This window comes from Vombatus ursinus, unplaced genomic scaffold (genome assembly GCF_900497805.2).
Source record: "Vombatus ursinus unplaced genomic scaffold, bare-nosed wombat genome assembly UNPS02014770.1, whole genome shotgun sequence".
NCBI lineage: Eukaryota > Metazoa > Chordata > Mammalia > Diprotodontia > Vombatidae > Vombatus > Vombatus ursinus.
Genome location: NW_020954548.1, coordinates 15,592,579 through 15,613,618, shown reverse-complemented (window position 1 = coordinate 15,613,618; position 21,040 = coordinate 15,592,579). Strand labels below are relative to the sequence as shown.

Sequence of the window (21,040 nt, the reverse complement as noted above, 5' to 3'; positions counted from 1 at the left end):
TAGTTTCTGCCTCCTTTAATCTCCTTTAAAGAGGGTTCAGGGTTAATATTCCTCATACATAGGCCTGATTCCATCCCTCCCCTGCTCAAACATCTTTAAGGACTCCCCATTGCCTACAACACTTATTGTTGTTGTTGTTTTTTGTCCTGCATTCTCAAAAAGAACCATGACATCAGGAAGGTGATGCCTTGCCTTGTAAGTGAATTGGATTTAAGTGAGGGAGGGCTGTGCAAAGTCACCAGTCTCACTTTCTCCTCCAGAGTCTCCTACTGTACAATTAACTTCACATCAAAGGTTTTCTCCAAAATCTATTTCTGAACTACCTGGCTGTTCTTAATGAATATTATTCTTTCCACTGCCACTTAGAATAGATCCTACTTCCATGACTTTGCTCTCATTTTTCCATCTAATGATCTTCTCCTGTCTCCAACTACTGATATCCTACCCTGTTCAAATTTTATCTCTTCCATGAAGCCTTTCTTGATCTTGTCCAACAGTAAGTGATCACAATTTCCCAGAGCATACTGACTTCCTCTTTGCTCCCATATCATATTTGTGTGAATGTAGATCCAGATTTCCCTCCATCCCCACTCTGAAAGCTGCTTGAGCTGGGACTATTTTGTTTTTGTTTTGTTTTGTTTTGTTTTAGATTGGGTCTTCCTATCTCACAGCCACTCCTAGGCCCAAGCTCATTGCTGATTGACAACAATTGATGCAGGTATGCAGGATCAACCCAAGAGCTTTATTTGATGTACTCTGTTCCCAACCTGGGCCAATTCCCCCTTGTTCAGGCAGCCTGGTGGCCCCCTGCTCCCAAAAGCTCATTGCACTGGTGCCAGACTTAGTATAGACACTCAGTCAGCTTAGTCGACCACAGCTCAGAGCTCCCAAGCTCAAGAGATCCCCCTGTCTCAGCCTCCCCAGGAGCAGGAATTAACAGATAGGGAGTACCATACCAGGCCTGTTATTTTTCCTTTTTGAATTGCTGGGACCTAACACAAAGTACCACTGAACAAACATTCATTCAATCAAGAAAGTGTTTAACACATGTTTGTTCAATTACCTTGCCTTGCTGAATAGGTATTTTTTGAATGACTCAAAATAATTTCACCTGCATCAAAATGTTGGGGAGGAAGGAAGTCTTCAGGGGGCGAAATCACAATGTGGCATTTCCTTTTTAGCCTCTCTAGACACAACCCTGTATATGTTTGTCATTCAATCAATATCAGCTGCTTTAGGGATGGTCACAGTAGTAAATCAAGGAATGTAAAGAAAATGGTGAGGTTTTTTCCCCCTATATGATTTCCTAGGCCCCAATATGGCAAACAGGCACAATATAAATGATAAAAAAAGATCAGTCTATAGATTCTCTTACTGAATCCCTTATGTATTCGTCTACAAATATATTTCGAAGGCAATGCTCCAAAATTGTTGATGAGTACTATAATTAATTTTATGCACATAACACTATATGCAATCAAAATTGTATCAATCACTGTAACATTATAGAGCTTCCTCAAGGAAATCAAAAGTCACTCAAAAGATAATGGCCTAGCAATCTATACAGGAAAAACTAAATGGATGAAGAATATCTTTATCTTGCCAAAACTGTGATATGCAGTGGGTGCATAGCCCACTGAGTTAGTTCATCAGTACTATACTTTGGGCTGGCATTACAGACAGATGAATCAGCTAGACCCAGAACTGAGTAGAAGGAGAAATGTGCACTGTGTCACATTTGGGAAATTGTGTAGCTGGAAATGGAAAGATGTATAGTGAGTATAAGGCATTACCAAATTTAACTTGTGTACAAGTGGCATAAAAAGTATCATGAAGAATGAGTATGACCAGAAAAGTAGGTGGGCTGGTCCACTAGAGAGAGTAAGGGACAACAGATATAAAGCACATAAATTTGTACTGTTAACCCTGAAAATGAGGAAAGTATGACAAGAAGGCCACCAGTATGTTGGGCAGATAGCTTAAGAAGGTCTTAAAGGAGAACGTGAAAAAGAATCATATAGATTGAGAGTATGTCAATGAATTACCATCTTCTGCATGGGTGAGGAAGCAGCCATATTGATAAAGTGGTGAATTCATTGAAATACTGAGAACTCTATAATGAAATAATGAAATAACTCTACATATATATATATATATACATATATAAGAAATGGTGGTTTGTTAATAATAGATCATTACTATAGATTGTTGGCATTTCAGTAAGGAATATGTGCCTTAAATCCAGCTACACAAATTTTATGAAAGTATATTGGTTCTACAGATTTCTCTTTCACCATTACCAGAATTCAGCTTCTGTTATACTTACTTATACATTGGGTTCCCCCATTAGATTGTAAGCTTTTGAAGGCAGGAACTATTAAAGAATCCCAGAGCCTCCAAATTGGAAAGGACCTCAGAAGCCATCTAAGACCATTTCCATAATGGTTCATGAATAAATTTTACAACATACTAGAGGAATGTTGATTTATCTTTCCATCTTTGTTTCTATTTTCAGAACATATCACAGTATCTTGTGCAAAGTAGTCGCTTAATAAATGCTTGTTGAATAAATATTGAACACTGAATTTTTTTAAAGTCAAGAATTTAAATGAAACTACTTAAATATACCTCTCTAATATTTCAATGAATTTGATATCTCAATCATGTGGGTATTCCCTTCAATGGTACTTATTAAAGTCTATCTATGCTTTCTCATTTTATATTTTTGTCCATGCCCTTCTATAAATTCTTTTTTTTTAAAAGATCTATCCAAGATACTTAGGCCTCCCTGTAGGTGTTTCAACATTTTGTGGCCACCTGGATTTGTTATCAGTAGTTCTGGTTAAATATAACTTCCACAATTTAGTTGGTTAAAAGTGAAGGCTTTAATTTTTTTTTAATCTTAGAGAAAGTAAAGAGGATCTCGCTAAGGTCCCTTCCAGTTCTAAAGTTCTATTATCCTTGGATTCTCTGAATTATGGCAAATGATGTGACTAAGCACCTTGCACACCTCCAGTTAACAAGTCCTTGAATGCTATAAGACATAAGGACTTACTCCCTCAACAATCATTTGAAGATCATTCCAGATGATTAAAAATAATTAGCTGTCATATTTTAAGAATATCTTTTCCTTTAAATTTATATTTAGTCTATCCTAAAATAACTTCAGGAAAACAAGAAGTTACATCCTAGAGATGAGGTGAGTTGATTTTGCAGGCATTCACTCCAATATTCCTTCTCTATAAACCAATTCTTTTCTATAAAAAAAAATATAGTAAAGGGGGGGAAGGTTAGTAAGAGTTCTCACTTTAAGCACAATGATGTTTTATCTTGACTATTATTTGAGTACATTACTATGCTTTTCAGCAACCAAAAGCATTAAAGCAGTCGTTTAAATCAGGGTTTTGTGTGCGTGTATGTGTTTTCTCAATAGTTAGCCAAACTCAAGCACAGTAGCATGTTAGTACAAGTCTCCATTTATCACATCCTTCTATATAAAAAAGGTCTCTAGGCTACACCTACACTGAACGTAGATAAAGCCCAAACCCCTTTGAAGCTCACAATAACACCTTACTAAGAAGTAAAAATCCTTTGAAGAGTGAAGAACAGTGCTAAGAGAATGAATACTGAATACATGAATATGCTTTTTAAAAAACACTTCAAGATGCCTTTGTCCATTAAATGATTTCATTTCAGCAGATTGACAATGATAAAGTGTCTTGAGTACTGTCAGAAAACCTAATTTGAAGGGGGTGGAGGGCAGTACCAAACAATAATACTGGATTTGGAGTATATTGTAGTCACTTATTAAATATTGGCATAGGTAAATTACTGAGATTCAACATGCCTCCAGGGAAAACCTCCTGGCTATGGTGGCTTATTAGTGCAAAGGATTCAAGAGCCTTGGACTATAAAATAAAATCAATACCATAACCTTAACTGTAAAAGTCAGAAAGATACTGGAAGGGTTCTAATTTAACAAGATTATAGATGAGTTTTTCAAGGAGAACATTTGGGGAAAAGCCATACATTTAAAGACATTTATGCTCCTAGACAACTCAAGGTTTCTTTTGTTACTAATGCTATTCTCTGTTCTAAGGGAAGATTGGGAGTGATTTAACTGATGTGTTACTTTAGTCAATTTCCAGGAAAGTGCAAAAGGCTCTGAAACTGTTATCAAATAAAAGCATTACACTGAGGTTGAAAGAAACTGTTTGGGAACAGTTATGATTTGAAGTGGTTAGTGTGGTAGATGAAAAAAAATAAAGAAAAATTGAAGGTCATCAGTTCAGTAGCTCAATAGAAATATAGTTATGTATATAATATGCAGCTTCCTTTCATGAAAAGGAAAAGTAGTCAAGCAAAGGTATAAATTGTCATGTTTGAGCTCAACTTAAAGCTATATTTTCCCTCTCACAAATGTAAATGAAAGAAAAAAGAATATGCTGTCAAAGACATTACTGTGATGGTATATTTATTATCCTAATGGTTTTGAAAATCATGTGAAATTGATCAGCAACAAAACCTCTATTTAGTAATGGACCCATTACATTTAAGAGATAATGTCAATGAAACAGAATATTGTCACAGGATAATGGTCTCCTATTGCTACAACCCTAGTCATTTAGGGAAAATAAATGTTTCAGACTGGCTGAGTCATTTATTTTCAAAGTAGGAGACACTGATCCCATAACAAGGTTCTGTTACAATAACTCAATCTCTATCAATCATTTGTTGTACCAGAATAGCTGAGGACAGGGCATATGCATCTGTGAGAAATGTGCATTCCTCAGGTACAAGCCAAAACATATGGTGCCTCCCAGCACATAAGCACTTCTGCTGTTCAATGATCCAATGAGTCTTTTTACATTAACATACTTTTAAAAACAATTACTTTTTGTTTGGGAATAGAAATGCTGTTTTCAGATAGTTCTAAAAGATGGTATTTTCAGATGGTTTTTAAGATACTTTACATTTGACTCAAATCATTAAAGATGATTTTTCATATAACACTTAAGACCTTCAGTTGGTGTATATGTGCCTCATCTAAGACAGCTTAAGACTGCTCAGAAGAAAAATATAATCTGCTTATAGATTTTGCTCTGTACAAGTCTTACTGTCCTGAATCAATGCTCTTCAACTGGATCAGAGATATACACCTCAGGACTAATAACTGAACTTTCTTATCATCTATTCTTAATTTTAAAGACCACATCTTTTAAAAGCAATTTTTATAAATAGTAGGGGGTAAAAGAAAGAAGTGTTGTATCTCAAAATTTATTGCAGCCAGTTTTGGCCACTGCTCTAAAAATGCATAATTCAAGTCACTTTTCTAGCTCCAGCTCTGCAGGGCAGAAAAAAAAATACTCCCTAGAGTTGTAGAGGAGTAGAGGTGGCCAGAGAGGTGGCCACTCCTTTAGGAGGGGTGGCCAAAACTCTCACCCCATGTCTCTGCCTTCTTCAACACCATATGTTTAAGCTGAGAGGATTCTCTCAGCTGCTTCTAAACACTAGTTTTCAGTCCAATAGCAGGGGAGTAAAGCCCAACTTGTGGTAGCTTGAGAGCTCAAAGGAAAAATTACAGAATCATAGGACATGGAGCTTGAAGAACCTTTGAGATGCTATGAACCAACACATTCATTTTACAGATGAGGACCTGAGGCCTTGAGAAGAAAAGCAACTTGCTGAAGCTCACATAGTAGGAACTAGCAGAGCTTCTACTCTAACACTGTTCTTCAAACTACTATAAAATAAAATTTAAGATCAAATCTTAATACAGATTTGAAAACAGAAGTAATTCATCTCTTCCTCCTAAAAAAGATTTAACATGACAATTTTTGATTTCACAACTCAACTTTTTTAGAGATTCTCAATTTTGGGAATAATAGGTGGTCTGAAATCCATAAATCCTGGCACAGTTATTAAACGACAAGTTGTCATTCATTCATCTATTTACTTTGCTTTTTGGACTACTTATCTGCAGGTATGCAATTTCATCTGATATTAATGCTCATAGGTATTCAACCACAAATATGCTATAGATCCAAATTTCTCATAGCTTTTCACGGCTATAAAAGTTGGACATTTTTACCAGTCTAAAAACTAGTTTCACAAGAACTACTGGTCAACCACCTTTTTAGTCCTAGGTGTGATCAATGGAACTAAGCAATGACTGCCAGTAGCTGTGCTTGACACAACGAGGCTACAACATAGGCAGAGGTGAAGAAAAGAAGGGGTTGGGGAAGGAGAGGCTTCATGGTATAGTAGTGACAATAATGAAGTTTCCATATTGCCTTAAAGTTCGTGGAGTACTTTTCATTTATTAACTCATGTGAGTCTCACAATAGCCTTGTGAGATAGCTACTAGAGGCATTATTTTCTCTATTTTATAAATGAGGAAACTGAGGCTCTGAAAAAGGTAAGTGACTTGCCCATGTTCACACATTTAGTAAAAGTTAGAGGCAGGATCCAGATCTTTCTGACTCCAAGTCCAGCACTTAATGCACTATAGCATGAACATTATATATAAAGTTGCAATTACATATAGCTTGTTTTTTTTAAGTATATAATAACTTCAACACATTAGTTTCCAAGCTGTCCTAATTGTCTGTTCTCTTTCTTAACTTCCTTTGGTTCTCTTCTTTGTACTTAAAAAAATCCTTTGGTGTGAGAAAAAAAAATCCTTAAAAAATTCTCCCCTCCTCCTCCTTTTGAATCACAATTGCTAGTCCTCTTCTCCTTCTCAAACGTGATGTCTCAATTAAAAAAAAATAACAAATACACTTGGTCCAGCAAAACAGTTTCATAAATTTGCCATGTCACGTTTGAAAATATATTTCATTATGCACTTCGAGATAGGCAGCATGCTTCATCATTGGTCTTTTGGAGTTGTGAGTGATCATTATATTGTTCAGAGTTCTTAAGTCTTTTGAAGTTTTCTTTACATTGTTGTAGTTATTGTACAAAGCTATTAGTTATATGTCTTTCCAAGTTTTTAAGAATCTATGTCCTATGTCATTTCTTCTAGGGTAATAATATTACATTACAATTATATACCATATTGTGTCCAGCCATTCAACTGAATACACCTCCTCCCCTTAATTTCTAGTTCTTTGCCACAACAAAAAGTCCAGCACACTTTCCACTGCACCCTACTGTCTTTCTTGCTTCAGTTTCCTCAATTGTAAAATGAGAATGTTGGAGTAAATAATACCCATGATCCTTTCTAGTTCTAAATTCTATAATTAATAGGGAGAAAAAAGAACAAAAGGGAGCAGGAGGAGAGATAGAGAAGCAGGAAAGGAGGGAGGGAAGGAAGTAGATGTGGTATTGAGTGATGGAATGACACACAGCAATTATCCCAGGTGCCACACCATTCTGGTCTAGTGGGCATAAACCTAACTCACATTTTTTAAGGCATTTCAAGGTTCATAAAGTACCTTCTTCACATTAACCCTGTGAGTGCATCCAACAAAATGAATACTGGATTTGGATTTGGAGGACCAGGATTCAAATCTGTCTTCTGTCACTTACTTTCTGTAAGACCTTGGCCACACAAGTAAGTTAATCTCTCTGGGCTTCAATTTGTAAAACTAAGAGACTGGTTTAGATGGCCTCTAAGGTCCCATCTTGCTCAAAATCTGTGACCTACTGACCAGAGGACCTCTAAATGCCTTTTCAACTTGAAATCCCATGATTAAAGTCAGTAGTACAAGTACTTACTATCCCCATTGCACAGACAAGAAAAGAAGCTCAGAGAGTCCAAATGATCACCCACAGACAGCTCATAAAAAACTGCAGGCAGAATTCAAATCCAAGTCTCAAATCTACTTGAATTACAACAAATTTATGTTATAGTAGATTATATTTATATATTTATGTTATAGTAGAAAAGGCAGTAGACTTGGTATCAGAACTGATCAGGGTTGATATCCCACCTCCAATATTACTAGCCATGCTATCCTGAGTAAGTTACTTTACCCTTTTTGATCTCAGTTTCCTCATCTGTAAAACAGGGATAAGATTTGCTTCACAGGGCTTTGGTACATCTTAGATGAGGTTAAAGTAGATAAAACTGTTTTCCAAACCTTAAAACACCATATAAACATCAGCTATTAATACACACTACCCCTACCATGATGTTATGTTGGCACTATCCTTTTTCTGCTAATATTCCTGGCAATATGCTGGTTGTCTTGATTTCATATTTATACATCTTTGTGGTACCTCACGGTACTGCACAATGTGGATGGAGTAGAATTCAGGTTCAATTCTCAGATATATACTGTTAATTAAAATCTGAAAATCTACAACAATTTAATTAAATCAGGCTAACTGGGAAGAGAGCCTATATAAACCAGTGAAGTGTATAATTTCAAAAAATTGGAAAGGAATATACTCTTATTGCTTCCTTCTACCTACAAAATCTGAAACTATATTAACCAAGTATTTCTTGATAGAATTCCTACTTTCAAAAGTGTTTTTACAATAACTTAAGCACCTTCCAACTTAGCTTATATTGTAATTAAAAGTACTTCTAAAATACTAAAAATTGGGGTGACCTCTCAACACAATCTTGTTTACATGATTCATAAGCCCAGTCCTGTCTGAATAGTCAGAACTCCCAAAGCCAGTAAGTCCAAATTAATGATAATTTACTGCTTTGGAATCATAGTGCCTTTGGAGTTTTGAGAGACCTTGGAGATTGTCTAGTTCAAACCCTACCCAATGTATGCCAAATGATCATCCAGCCTTTCCTTGTATCCTTCCACTTCCAAACACCTTTAAATTGTTTAAAAACGCATTTATGACAAGACCCTTCATACCCCTTTATACTGGACTCACTGGATTACATTAGCTTTACTATAAAGATACCTTTCTTCCTTTGATCTAAATCTCGGACAACAAATCTTTTGAAGTCTGATATTAAAGTCCTTGCTATTTAGTGAAGAAAATGACATGGCTAATAGATCAATAATGGAATCTTTGAGAATTTTCAAAACATACAATTTAGCAGCCTTTCAGACATCTGGGTACTTAAGTAAAACTAGATTTAGTTTCTTCTAAATTTAGACAAAGACTATTCTGTGGTCAAATCCACTTCAAATATTAAGAATCAATCACAAATCAATGTGCAAGCATCTACTACATATCAGGCACTTCACTGGAAACTAGAGATGCAAAAATAAAACTGCAACAGTATCTGCCCAATCTAGCCAAGAAAAGCAACATGTACAAATAGAGACACAAAGTAGATATAAGATAATCTTTAGGGAAAGGCACTAGCAGTGGAGGAATCAGAAAAGGACTCATAAAATCCAGCTCTTCAACTGAGCCTTGAAGGACGCTGGGGATTCTCAGAGATGGAAGGGAGAAGGAAGTGCATTCTAAGAAGGGAAGACTAAGACAGGAGATGCAACGTCGTGTGTGAGGAATTGTTAAGAGGGCCAGTTAAGATTGACCACAGTGTATGTGAAGGGTGGAATAATGTAATAACGAAGCTGGAACCAGAGGACTTTAAATACCACACAGAGGAGTCAATATTTCATGCTAGAGGAAGTAGAAAGACACAGGAGTTTACTGAATATGGAAGTGATATCACCAATCATTCAGTCAGTCAACTGGCATTTATTAAGCACTTATTATATGCCAGACACTGTGCTATGTAAGTGCAGGGGGCATGAAGTAAGGCAAAAGATAGTCCCTGCTCTCCAGGATGTCAGCTGAACAGAAGAGACGACCTACAAAAATCTATGTACAAATGAGATATGTGGAGGATAAATTGAAGGTTGTGATTTAGGAAAATCATTTTGGCATTGTGTGGAGGAAGAATTGGATAGGGGAGAGGCTAATTGGAAGCTATTGGAATAGTTCAGTTGAGAGGGGATAGAGTTAGAATTAGTTTACCACCTGAACCAAGGTGATGGCTTGTGAATAAAGAAAAAGAGACAGATACAAGAGATGTGGAGGTAGACATGAAAAGATTTTGTAGCTGTTTAGACAAGAAGGATGAATCAAGAATAATTGTAGATGTTTTGAAACTGGGTGACTGGAGGATGGTGGCAGTGCCTTTGACATACATAGTTCAAGTTCATAGGGTCAAGAGTTTAAAGCTAGAAGGGACCTTACAAGCCATCAAGTACATCCAGCCCTCTCCATCCCCCCCCCCCAACATTTTACACATAAGGAAACTGAGGCACAGGGAGGTGAAATAGCTTTCCTGGGATCACACAGCTAGTAAACATCTGAGACAAAATTAGAACTCAACTCTTCCTGACCCTGAATTTGGTACTTTATCCACTCACCACCTTGCTGCTTCTAGTTAGGAAGAGGGGTGGATTTGGGGAAAAAGAAAACCTCTGTTATAGACACAGTGGGCTTCAGACTCCTAGGGATCACTGAAAGGTTTCCAAGGAAAGTCTTTTGGATGGGGAAAAAAAAAACACTGATCTGAGTCAGAAGAACAAAATGTAAATCAGACAATATCTCAAATTAGGGATCCTTTTTCTTTTAAGCATTAGAACAAGGAGATTCTGAAATATTTCACAACTGTAACAAAGGTTTGTTGGATTGAATTGCATCAAATCCAATTGAATTGAATTGAAGAACAGAGGCAGAGGATTTTGCTGGCATCATTTTAATCAGTTAGTACACGAGAGAACTGGTATAGAATGTGTGTCTGTTGTGGGTGTGAATCTCTGTGTGTGTTTGTGTCTGTGTATTGGGAGGGCAGGGCAGGGAGCTTTTACAATGAGAACATAATAATGAGGGACACACAGAAAGGATAGGACCTGGCCCCAAGAGGAAAATATTCTGAAGAAGAAGGATTAACAATAGGAGTTGCCTAATTTCTCTTTGTCATCAGGCCTAACCTTGCTTCCCCTCTATTACAAGATATAAGATAGGAAGAGGTGAAAATAAAGAAGTAAATGTTGACTAATCTAATTCACATCACTGTTTATGAGATTAAATTTATGCAAATTATAGATAACAGAATTTCAAAAAATAGTTAACTATCTTAAATAATATTTCATTAAAATGTTTATTTTGAAAGCTAATAAATTACAATGCAGAAACTGCTTAAACCAATATGATAGTTATATTTCTTGTGATCAAGGCAGTACAATTTTAAAGATTTTTTAAAATATAAGAACATGGTGTATGTGTATGGAAAGTTTGACTTCTGGATTTCCATTTTAAAATATGCAGCCTCCTTATAATTTTAAAAATCTGGAATCCTAAACCAATAAATAAATTGGCACATTTGGCATGAAATAAGAACAGTATTTGATTACAGTTATGCAGTTTGTGATCCCCTCATTTGGAATAAATTCCGAATGAATGGTTTGGGGATTTCTTGTTCAGACAGAAGAATAATAGCAACAATAAAAGACAGAATTCATATAGCACTTTAAGGTTTACAAAGCACTTTACAAACATCATTCTTTGATCTTCACAACTACTGTGAGAGGTAGGTGATATTATTACAGTCGTTTCACTGATGAGGGAACTGAAGCAGACAAAGGTTAAGTGAGTTGCACAGGGTCACATAGCTTGGTGAGTTTCTTGAGGCTGGATTTGAATTCGGGTCTTCCTGACTCCAAATCCAATACTCTATCTATCCACAGTATCACCTAGCTGCTTCTAGAGGAAAGTGAAAAGTTGAAGGAGGGAGAACCTTTGATTCTTCTAAGTTAGTTATGAATCAGCTTGTTTGTTGCCCAAGATTAGATTTTGGAGCAAGGGTAATAGAATTCAGGCTAACATGGTGAGTCATAGGCAGAGGGGTCATCAATGAATCCAACATTTAAAAAAAAAAGGAAGGATACTGTTCATCGCAAGCAGAAAAAAAAAATCATTCAGGCAACTAACCAATATTTATTGATTACCATCCAAAACTGTGGTAGGCACAATGCAAGAAAAATGAAAGATGTTATCATTGTCTGTCTCTTTTGGGTTCCAGGAAGTCAATAGGACATACATACGTATTAAGTACCACCACATGTATGTAACTACTGGGCTAGGAACAAGAAAGCAAAAGACAAAAAGCAAAAACAAACAAAAAGTTCCTGCCCTCAAGAAGCTTAATTTATGCATGTCCAAAAGTTTACTTTTCAGAGGAAAGTATTAACTTAAAATTTTAAAAGTAAACAGTACAACAGAGTATTTTATTATCCCATTAAAAATAAGCCCAGTGAACAAAGAAATTTCATTTGTCTTTATAAAATTTACAAAGATAGGATGTTCTCTAGCTTTTTTATTTCTTAACAGGTGAAGGTTTCTTCCTACAATGCTCTATTGTATATATTACAAAGTCTTTAGGGGCTTCAATATTAAAGTGTCAGAGTTTTTTAAGCACACTTGAGAAGGGATTTTTCCCTCTTCCTCTTAACATGATATGCCTTTTTAGACTTCTCAGATAATTCCAGTCATCTTGACAAAGGAAAATCACCAAGACAATAAAATGATTTAACAAAAGGGAAAGAATGACAGTTTCCCTTCTACTTTTCAAAAATGTTTTATAATATGATATGAGATTGCCTTTATTAAATAGACTGGTAGAGGAATCAACTTTTACAATGTGACACTTTTTGCAATAAAGAACACCTACACTTCTTTGCAATACATCCTTTCCCACACATAATTAGCAGCACTGTTATTATTGCTACTATTATATTCCTTGTTCGGTATAATTTCTCTGGAAATGAAAATATAGCTTTGTTTGGAGTCAACCTGGCAATAAACAATAATATGTGAGCTGTAGTTATTTGTCATGCTTTTAAGAATTCCTTTTCTCTATTTTACATTTTTTTAAATTTTTATTGCTTCCTCTCCCCAATTCCCTGATTTTTTTTTCACATAGTTCAAATTCACAAGGTACTAATTTAGTGGTTCCTCAATGAGGAAACAGGGGAAACTAATGTGAGTTCCCTTTTAGGGGAGACACTAGAAAATTCACAGTCCCCAAACAGGATACTTTTTTGGATTACAAAGGAAGTAAGGGAAAATATAGGAAAAGAAGTAACAGTGTCAATGACTTCTTTTGGTTATTGCCATACAAATTGCTCCCTAAAATGGGTGTTTCCTAAAAACTGGGAGTAATTCACTAACAAAATCCCATCTTAAATTGTAGGAAATTTCTTTGGATAGTAGCCATCTCCCCCAATCTATCCTGAGGAATACCTTTCCTTGGGAAAGGGCAGAAGTCTGGAAGATCAGAAAACATTTGTTAGCCTAACCTGGCATAGCACTGGAGAATCATTAGGGTCTCTAGCAATCATCATCCCCACTCTTCCCATAACTTTCTTACTATTTCTGGTCTAGTAGATAATTATGACACCCAAGGTTGGTATGGTAGAGTAGAAAGAAAACTTGACAGCTTCAAAATTCCTTGGTCCAGTGGTACAGTAGGGACAGCAATGGACTCAGAGTCAGGATAGATCTGAGTTCAAATGCAGCCTAAGACACTTAACTAGCTGTGTGACTCTGAGTAGGTCATTTCAACTCAAATGAGATAATATTTATAAAAAGCATTTAGCACAATGTCTGGCCCAGAGGAGGCACCATATAAATGCTTATTCCTTTACTCCTTCACCTTCCTCTTGTAGCTTTGGTTTCTTTATCTGTAAAATGGGGATATTAATAGCAACTTTTTCCTAAGCTATGTCGCAAAAATGGTACTAGTCTATCATCTCTATATGCAAAATGTCTATCTTTTTTGCCCTAAGTGTTATTACATATATTTAGTTTCTCTCTGATTGTGGGCCATTATGTTCCTATGAACTCTGTTGCCCTTGTACCAAAATATAATCTTGAACCTCAAACTTATTTATAAAAGTATAAAGTAAAAGTAACAAAATTATGAAAGTCCACCAGGAATTTTTTTGTGGGGAGAAATAAAACTACTGACATCCTGACCATCAACCTCAGCTAGGATCTTTAATCTTGACACAACTCTTAGTGTCGTTGAGTATGATAAAAATTTTTAGTTTTTAGTTTTCATTTTAGGTTTTTCAACCAGCACAGATTAGAGAAAGACTCTCCCAATGGTTTGCTAAGCTAGTGACAAGACAAAGCCATGTCAAAAAGTCTCTCCACACTCCTCATCTTGCTTAGCCCCTCCACTGAGCTATAAGCAAGGACTAATCTAAGTAGCTTTAAAAGACTGATCTTCCTATATTGCACAATTGCATGAAAAGCAAGGGGAAAAGTGTTTTGTGCATTTTCAAAACCCGTACACAACATTATTTTTCATAAAATACTAGTAGAAACCATTAAAGTAAAGAAGTCTAACTGAGGGACAGATTGAGAAGAATGAGTTTGGTCAGACCAGGGTGGGAAGGAGGGGGCTGACATAATTGTTTATTAGAAAGAACACTGAATTTGGGATGATAAAAGAGTTTGGTTCCCAAGGGGGCAGCTAGGTGGCGCAGTGGATAGAAACCTGAAGTTAGGAGGACTGAGCTCAAAATTGGCCTCAGACACTTGACACTTCCTAGCTGTGTGATCCTGGGCAAGTCACTTAACCCCATTGCCTAGCCAAAAAAAAAAAAAAAAGAGTTTGGGTTCCTGATTCCAAAACTTAGTAGCTATGTGATGCTGGGTAAGGCACTAAATCTCTCTCAATCTCGTTTTTCCCTCTTGAAAAATGGGGGTGGAAAAACTTGTACCGCCTACCTGACAGATGTTATGAGGAAAATTCTTTGTAATCTTAAAGAATTCTATAAATGCAAACTCTATATTATATAATCCTGAATGTAAACATTCTGATATGTCAAATTTGAAAAATCAGGAATAATTTTTGGAATTCTGAAAAAAATTAATGACCTAAACAAATATGAACATACACATACACACAATCTGCCAAATGGGAGGAGACAATGGTTTTTACACATAGGAGCAGAATAGAAAATAATTAAGAGAAAAAATTTCCCAGTTCTACCTGAAAAGTAAACTAGAATTGAATTAGGAAATCTGGTCAATAGGGTGAAAAAGAACCTGAGAAACAAGAAAAGAAACTCTGAAGAAGGAACTGCATCCTGGTAGTATGTATGATTTTGGCTTTACCACTTGGGCTTTCCTAGGTGTTCAGTTATCTCCATAAATTATTAAGGAGTTCCCCACAAGAGTTCCGTTCTGTTTTTATTTTTTTTGTTTTTAAGAGTTCCATTCTTTAAAAAATTCCAGCAGCAGATGTCATACTGGCCAAACTTCAAATTTAGGGCACTGAAAATGGTGACTTGTACAATACTATTTATATAAAATTCAGTTACAAAGGAAGCCCCAGTTTAAGTTTTCTATCTATCTAATTAAATGGTCACTGTTTAATCTGACAAATAGGCACATAAAATAATGTACTCAATTTAACATATATATATGTATATATATATGTGTGTGTGTATATGTGTAAACAGGACAAATTCAACTACTAAAGTACCAATAATACCTGATTTAAGAGTTAGATATTTTCCCCAAAACTATTTTAGAATTCTATCCCTGGTTATGCCCAGATGCAGCAAAAAGGATAAATCAAAAACAAGGCTTATTTAGCTACTAGCATTTGCAGATTGCTAAAAGTTCTGAATTTCAACATCAAAGTCACATGCAAATGTGTGAATGGATTTGATCCTGATTAAACCCAGTTGTCCCATAGAAACAAAGCTTAGTCAATAATGAAATAATGTACTTTCTAAAAAACAAACAACAGCAGTTCACATTTATATAGTGCTTTGTGCTTTTGACTATTTCATCTGTAACAAACCATGTTGAACAGAAACATATGAAAAGTTATTCTATTTTTTACTTGTAACCTAGAGGAAATGTTTGGCAAATATCTCTAAAAATAGTCTAATAATATTGTGTAAATAATAATATAATTAACAAGGATATATGAAGACAAATTCCTCCTCAGGGATGAACAGGATACTTGAAGTTTCTTTCAAATATGATGAGATTCTGAGATTCTATCTGGCTCATTTTACTGAATGAAAACTGATGAAGAAATAAGCCAACCCCATAATATATATGTATGTATGTGTACGTATATGGGTTTATGTGTGTGCATGTATGTGTGTTTGTGTGCTTGCATGCACATGTATATATGTATCCATATCCTCTCAGGTATGTAGAAAATCACTTCTGAACAACTCACCTTGATCCCTTTCATGCCATGTCCGACTTGCAGCAGCTGGAGAATTTGGAGAAGGATAAAAGTCTCCTGTAGGACTTGGTTCCATATTTTCATCTATGGATATAGTTTTGGGTCTTTTGCTGTTGAAAATAATAATAACAATTGTTTTAATAAGATTTCTGGAAAAGAATCATCTCCAATGATACTTTATTGCTAAGGCTATCAAGTGGTTGAAGAAAATTTTGTGAAAGGAAATTTCAAGGACTGTGACTAGGACGAAAAGGAAAATTGTTTTATGACTGAGATCTGTTGGGAGTGTTATAAAATATCAGTATACATTTTAAATCATAAATAATAGCAGGCACTTATAGTTGTATATGCCAATAATGTATGTATGCATGTGTATCACAAATCACATATATATACATATCATTTAAATATATCTGTATATGTATCTATAATCATATAATAAGCATGATATAATCATGTCTGTGTATCATATAGGTATATATACATGTACGTATGTGTGTGTATATGTACATATGAAACAGCATAAAATTTGTGGTCTACATTTCTGACCTTTTCTGCTCTATTTCCAGAAAGCATTAAAATGTGAAAGAAACTTACGGATGTTTAAAGTTTTACCCATTAGAATTCTTGTTTTCTGTTATTAAGGGAGCATCCTCTCTCTTCTAGCCTACAAAGTCAGACTATTGACCAAGGTCATTCCTGAAAAAGACTGCTTAAGTGAATTGAAAGTGAAGAGTTTAGATTTAAATGATGCAATTTGTTTAAGAAAAAGTAACTTTTCTCAATCAGAACATACTAAATCTATACATCCCCATAACAGAGGAGAAAAAAATATTGTTTTTAAATGTGAAAGGTTATAATGTTTGATGTCTTCCTCCCTGCCACCCTATCAATCAGATAACTGTAGCCATGAACATGTTTGTTTTTTATTACAAGTGGTTATTTGTTATATCAGGCTCCTCAGAACCATAACTAGCTATTTTAGAACATGAGGCAAGGCAGCATACTTGCCTTCAAATCAACCTGGCAAAATACGATGTAAAAATAACTCAAGTAATTGAGGCAAGTTCAGTCAAGTGGAAAAGGGAAACATTTACTGCAATGACTTCTAGCTGCTGGGGGAGTACATGTATTAATTTTTGCACCCTCTAAATTTCAGTGCCCTAGTACCTCAGGGCAACAATCCACTCACCCTATCCTTGGTATAGTTCTAGTATTCCTTCCAATTAATGGACATGAGAGGGTTGGAACCGTGTCTATTGAAATATCACTGTATTGAGCTAATAAATAAGCATTTTGTACATATTGTAAGCTCCAGAATGCTGCAATACTCTTACCTAGATGAAAATATAATTTAGACTTTGTGTTGAATTATAAAAAGAGCAAGTAATGTATTAATTTATTCTTCCATGTGTAGTTCAGAATGTAACTTTATACCATCTAATCTTCATTCAGTTCAATTCTGTCATTCATGGGTCAGAGGTCAAGATGTCTTAATCCTGCAGAGGAAAGCTGCAGGGGTAGGTGGGAAAAACAGAGGATAATGTTCACAGTAATGCAGCAGTGGAATGATTTCAAGGCTTCTGCTGTTCTGGAGAGCATAATGTTGGAATCTTTTTGACCACAAGGAGAGAATTAAGTTGATGATCCCCTCAGCAAAATGTAAGTAAGTAATTGCCCTAAAGACAGGGTTTTGTTTGTTTTTTTTCTCATTTTTGCTGTATATCCCGCGCCTAAAAGAGTGCCTGTCTACGTGGTGCTTACTACATACTTGTTGATTTGATTTTTAAAATATGATTTGACAATATCTTTGTCAGGTCAGAAGGGAAGTAATTTTTGCTCAATTAGAAAATTAAAAGCATTTTCCCTGGCATCAGCAAGTTAATCATCATGTTGATCTATACAATCTATATACATAAACAGACTCATTATTTTATAGTCACGTGGCATATTATATCTTTAGTACAAACACATGCAAATGCATGAGTACTTAACTAATTCAAATACAATCAACTTCCAATCTTCTAGAAGAAGAGGATAAAAGGAATACCAGTCAAAATAATCAGTGATAGCACAAAAACCATTTATGTCTGGAAAACATATTGTTATTTGAATGTGGGGAGGAGTGACATTCTGAGAATGTGCAACATGTCAAATGAATTAATGAAACCACGAAGCAAAGACTGTTGAAAATAAGCTGTTAGTTGCAGAGCATCTCTCACCTGATCCCCAGTCTCAATTCTTCTCCCTAACCCCATTACAAAAGAGGGTGACCAAAATCAGCTATTAGACTGATAAACAGTTATTCCTAATGGCTGGTAGTTTTATCAGGAAAGGAACCCCCAAATCTCAAACCATACAGACCCAAAGTGTAGTCATCAATTTGGTCACTGTCAAATTGCAAGGAATTATCCACTGTAATGCTCCAGAGATATGTCCTTAGCCCTATGTAGTTTAAAGTTTTTTTACTAAAAACTTGGATAAAGGCATGGTTATGAAATTATAGATGACAAACAGAGTCAGGACCCAAAAAGATGTCAACAAGTTAGAACCCTGGGCCATACTCAGTAAGATGAAATGTAATAGGAATGAAAGTTAAAGTCTTACACTAAGGCTAAAAAAAAATCAGTTTCACAAGTACAAGATGAGTACAAGATGCTAGACAGCAATTCGTCTTTAAATAATTTGAGGGTTTTGGTAAATCACATAGAGTCAGACATGATTGAATGACTGAACAACAACAACAACAAAAATGCTCAATATAAACCAATAATGTGCTATGGCAGCCCCCAAAAGAAAATGTTATCTCAAGCTGCTTTAACAGAGGTATTGTTAAAACTATGGAGGTGACTGGTCTGCTCTATTTTGCCCTAGTAAAGAGAGGAGGAGATGGAAGAAGGGAGAAGAAGAGATGGAAGTTTGGGAGTTATAGGATATGAGGAGAAATTTGGAAGCAAAAGCATTAAAGAAAGAAAAATGAAGGGGTCACTCTCAGAGAACCTAAGATAAATCAGTGGGTAAGTTAAGTGGAGGGAGAACATTTGGTGCTTAAAAAAGAAAAATCCTAGCTCCATCTACATGGCAGTAAAGACGAGGCTTAACTATTATTAGAGATCTCCCTCTTTGTCTCAAAGACGTAAATTCTTTGTCCTTCATCCTTCATCCTAGAAGGATGGACGGTCTATATTATTGTCAGTTCCTCATTCTTCTTCAGCCCACATAACCAGTAAGTTCTAAATCTTGCTATTTCTAACTCTAATCTCTTATATCCAACACTTTTTCTATATTTACACAGTTACTATCTTAATTCAGCACCTCATCACCTCTCATCTAGATTAATGCAATCGTTTCCAAAATGGTCCCTCTGCCTCAAATTCATTTCCACTCTGGTTTGTCCTACAACCTGCTGCCTTCAGCAAAGGTCTGACCATTTGACTCCCCTACTCAGCTCCAATTGCTCACTATTGCCCCTAGAACCAAATGTTAAGGTCTCTGATTATCTTTTAAAGCCCTTCACAACCTGGGTTCATCCTAACTTTCCAGCCTCATTGAACATTATTGAACATATATTTAACAAGCTTTTTGTCTTTTTGTTCCCCACAATCCATGCTCTATCTGCCATCTTTGTCTCCCACAACTGAAATGTGCTCCCTCCTTACCTTCAACTTGCTGAGTCCCTCTTTTCTTTCATGAAAGCAGCCCCTGCTACATAAAGTCTTTCCCAGTCCTCTTAGCTGCTAGGACCCTCCCTCCCAGACTAACATATTTAACTACTTCATGTTTATATTTATATTTTTTATGCATATGACCAGGCAAAGCTAAACTAAAATAAAGGGCTGGTATCTGGGTATTCAGAAGAACAAGATTTCACAGAATGTGAATTATTGTTATTATTATCACCTATTATGACTAACAATTCACATTTCTCTAGCAATTTTAAGTATACAAAGCATTTTTCTCTTGACAACTTTGCAATATAGGGAGTGTAAGTAGGAATATGTTCATGTGAGACTCAGAGGAATTAAATACTTTGCCCAAAGCCACACAAGTAGTAAGTGTGAGCACCTAGTCCAGGGGGTCCTAGCATGAATCACTTCAGCATAACAAAACCCATGAAGCCCTTCTCAGGTGGTAGATAAATGGGAGTTCACAAATTAAACAAAGCCAAAAGACCATGGTGAAAATCTAAATCGACTGTTTCCTAAGATATTGCTTTTCAAACTTTTCACATCTGTGGAATTTATCTGTAATGTTTTAAAAATATTATCTCTACCAAATGAGATGATGTTTGTAAAGGGCTTAGCACAGTACCTGACACATATTAGGGATTATAATAAACGTGTGGTTCTCCCCTTCTCTTTTTCAAGCATGTCCCTAAATTATAACCTTTGGAGCAGAACTGAAATGGATATCTTTGCATAACAACATGTTTTAAATAACTCCCAGAGATGTCTCATGGAGTTGTAGGATTTCATGAAATGATTTAAAAATCACTGTTCTCTTTGTTATTGGGAATATTGAGCTTTTTCTCATTATTCATTCAATCATTTAAAAAAAGATTTTAAAAAGATGATCTTATAGAACATTATGCTAATTGATACTCATGTAAAGATGAATTCAAGAAAGTACCAGAACATTGTAAAAATCGGCAGGAATTATGAGATACTTGGTTTTCTCTCTTTCCCATCAAAGTGTTAAAATGCTACAAATATGTAAACATATAAGAACTTTACCTGCTTGGTGGAGAAGACAGTGACCTTTGTAGATTTACACCGGAGTTCATGTCATGGTAGTATGGCTGGCTCGGGATCTCTCCAATTGGGAAGTTTACCCCAGTTCCCTGGGTTATAGGTGCTGAAGTATGAAAGAGATGACATATAA

General features: G+C 35.7%; 1 protein-coding gene across 4 annotated transcripts in view; it reads right to left on the bottom strand.

The window, feature by feature from the left end:
- The window catches only part of NFIB (nuclear factor I B), a 268,605-nt gene that overhangs the window by 51,553 nt on the left and 196,012 nt on the right, over nt 1-21,040 (bottom strand). For all 4 annotated transcript variants that reach the window (XM_027863115.1, XM_027863116.1, XM_027863117.1 and 1 more), the window contains exons 5-6: nt 20,893-21,013; nt 16,151-16,269 (exon numbers count right to left, since the gene is read on the bottom strand). In XM_027863115.1, the coding sequence (XP_027718916.1) occupies nt 16,151-16,269; nt 20,893-21,013 (240 nt within the window). The remainder of the gene's footprint in view (nt 1-16,150; nt 16,270-20,892; nt 21,014-21,040) is intronic.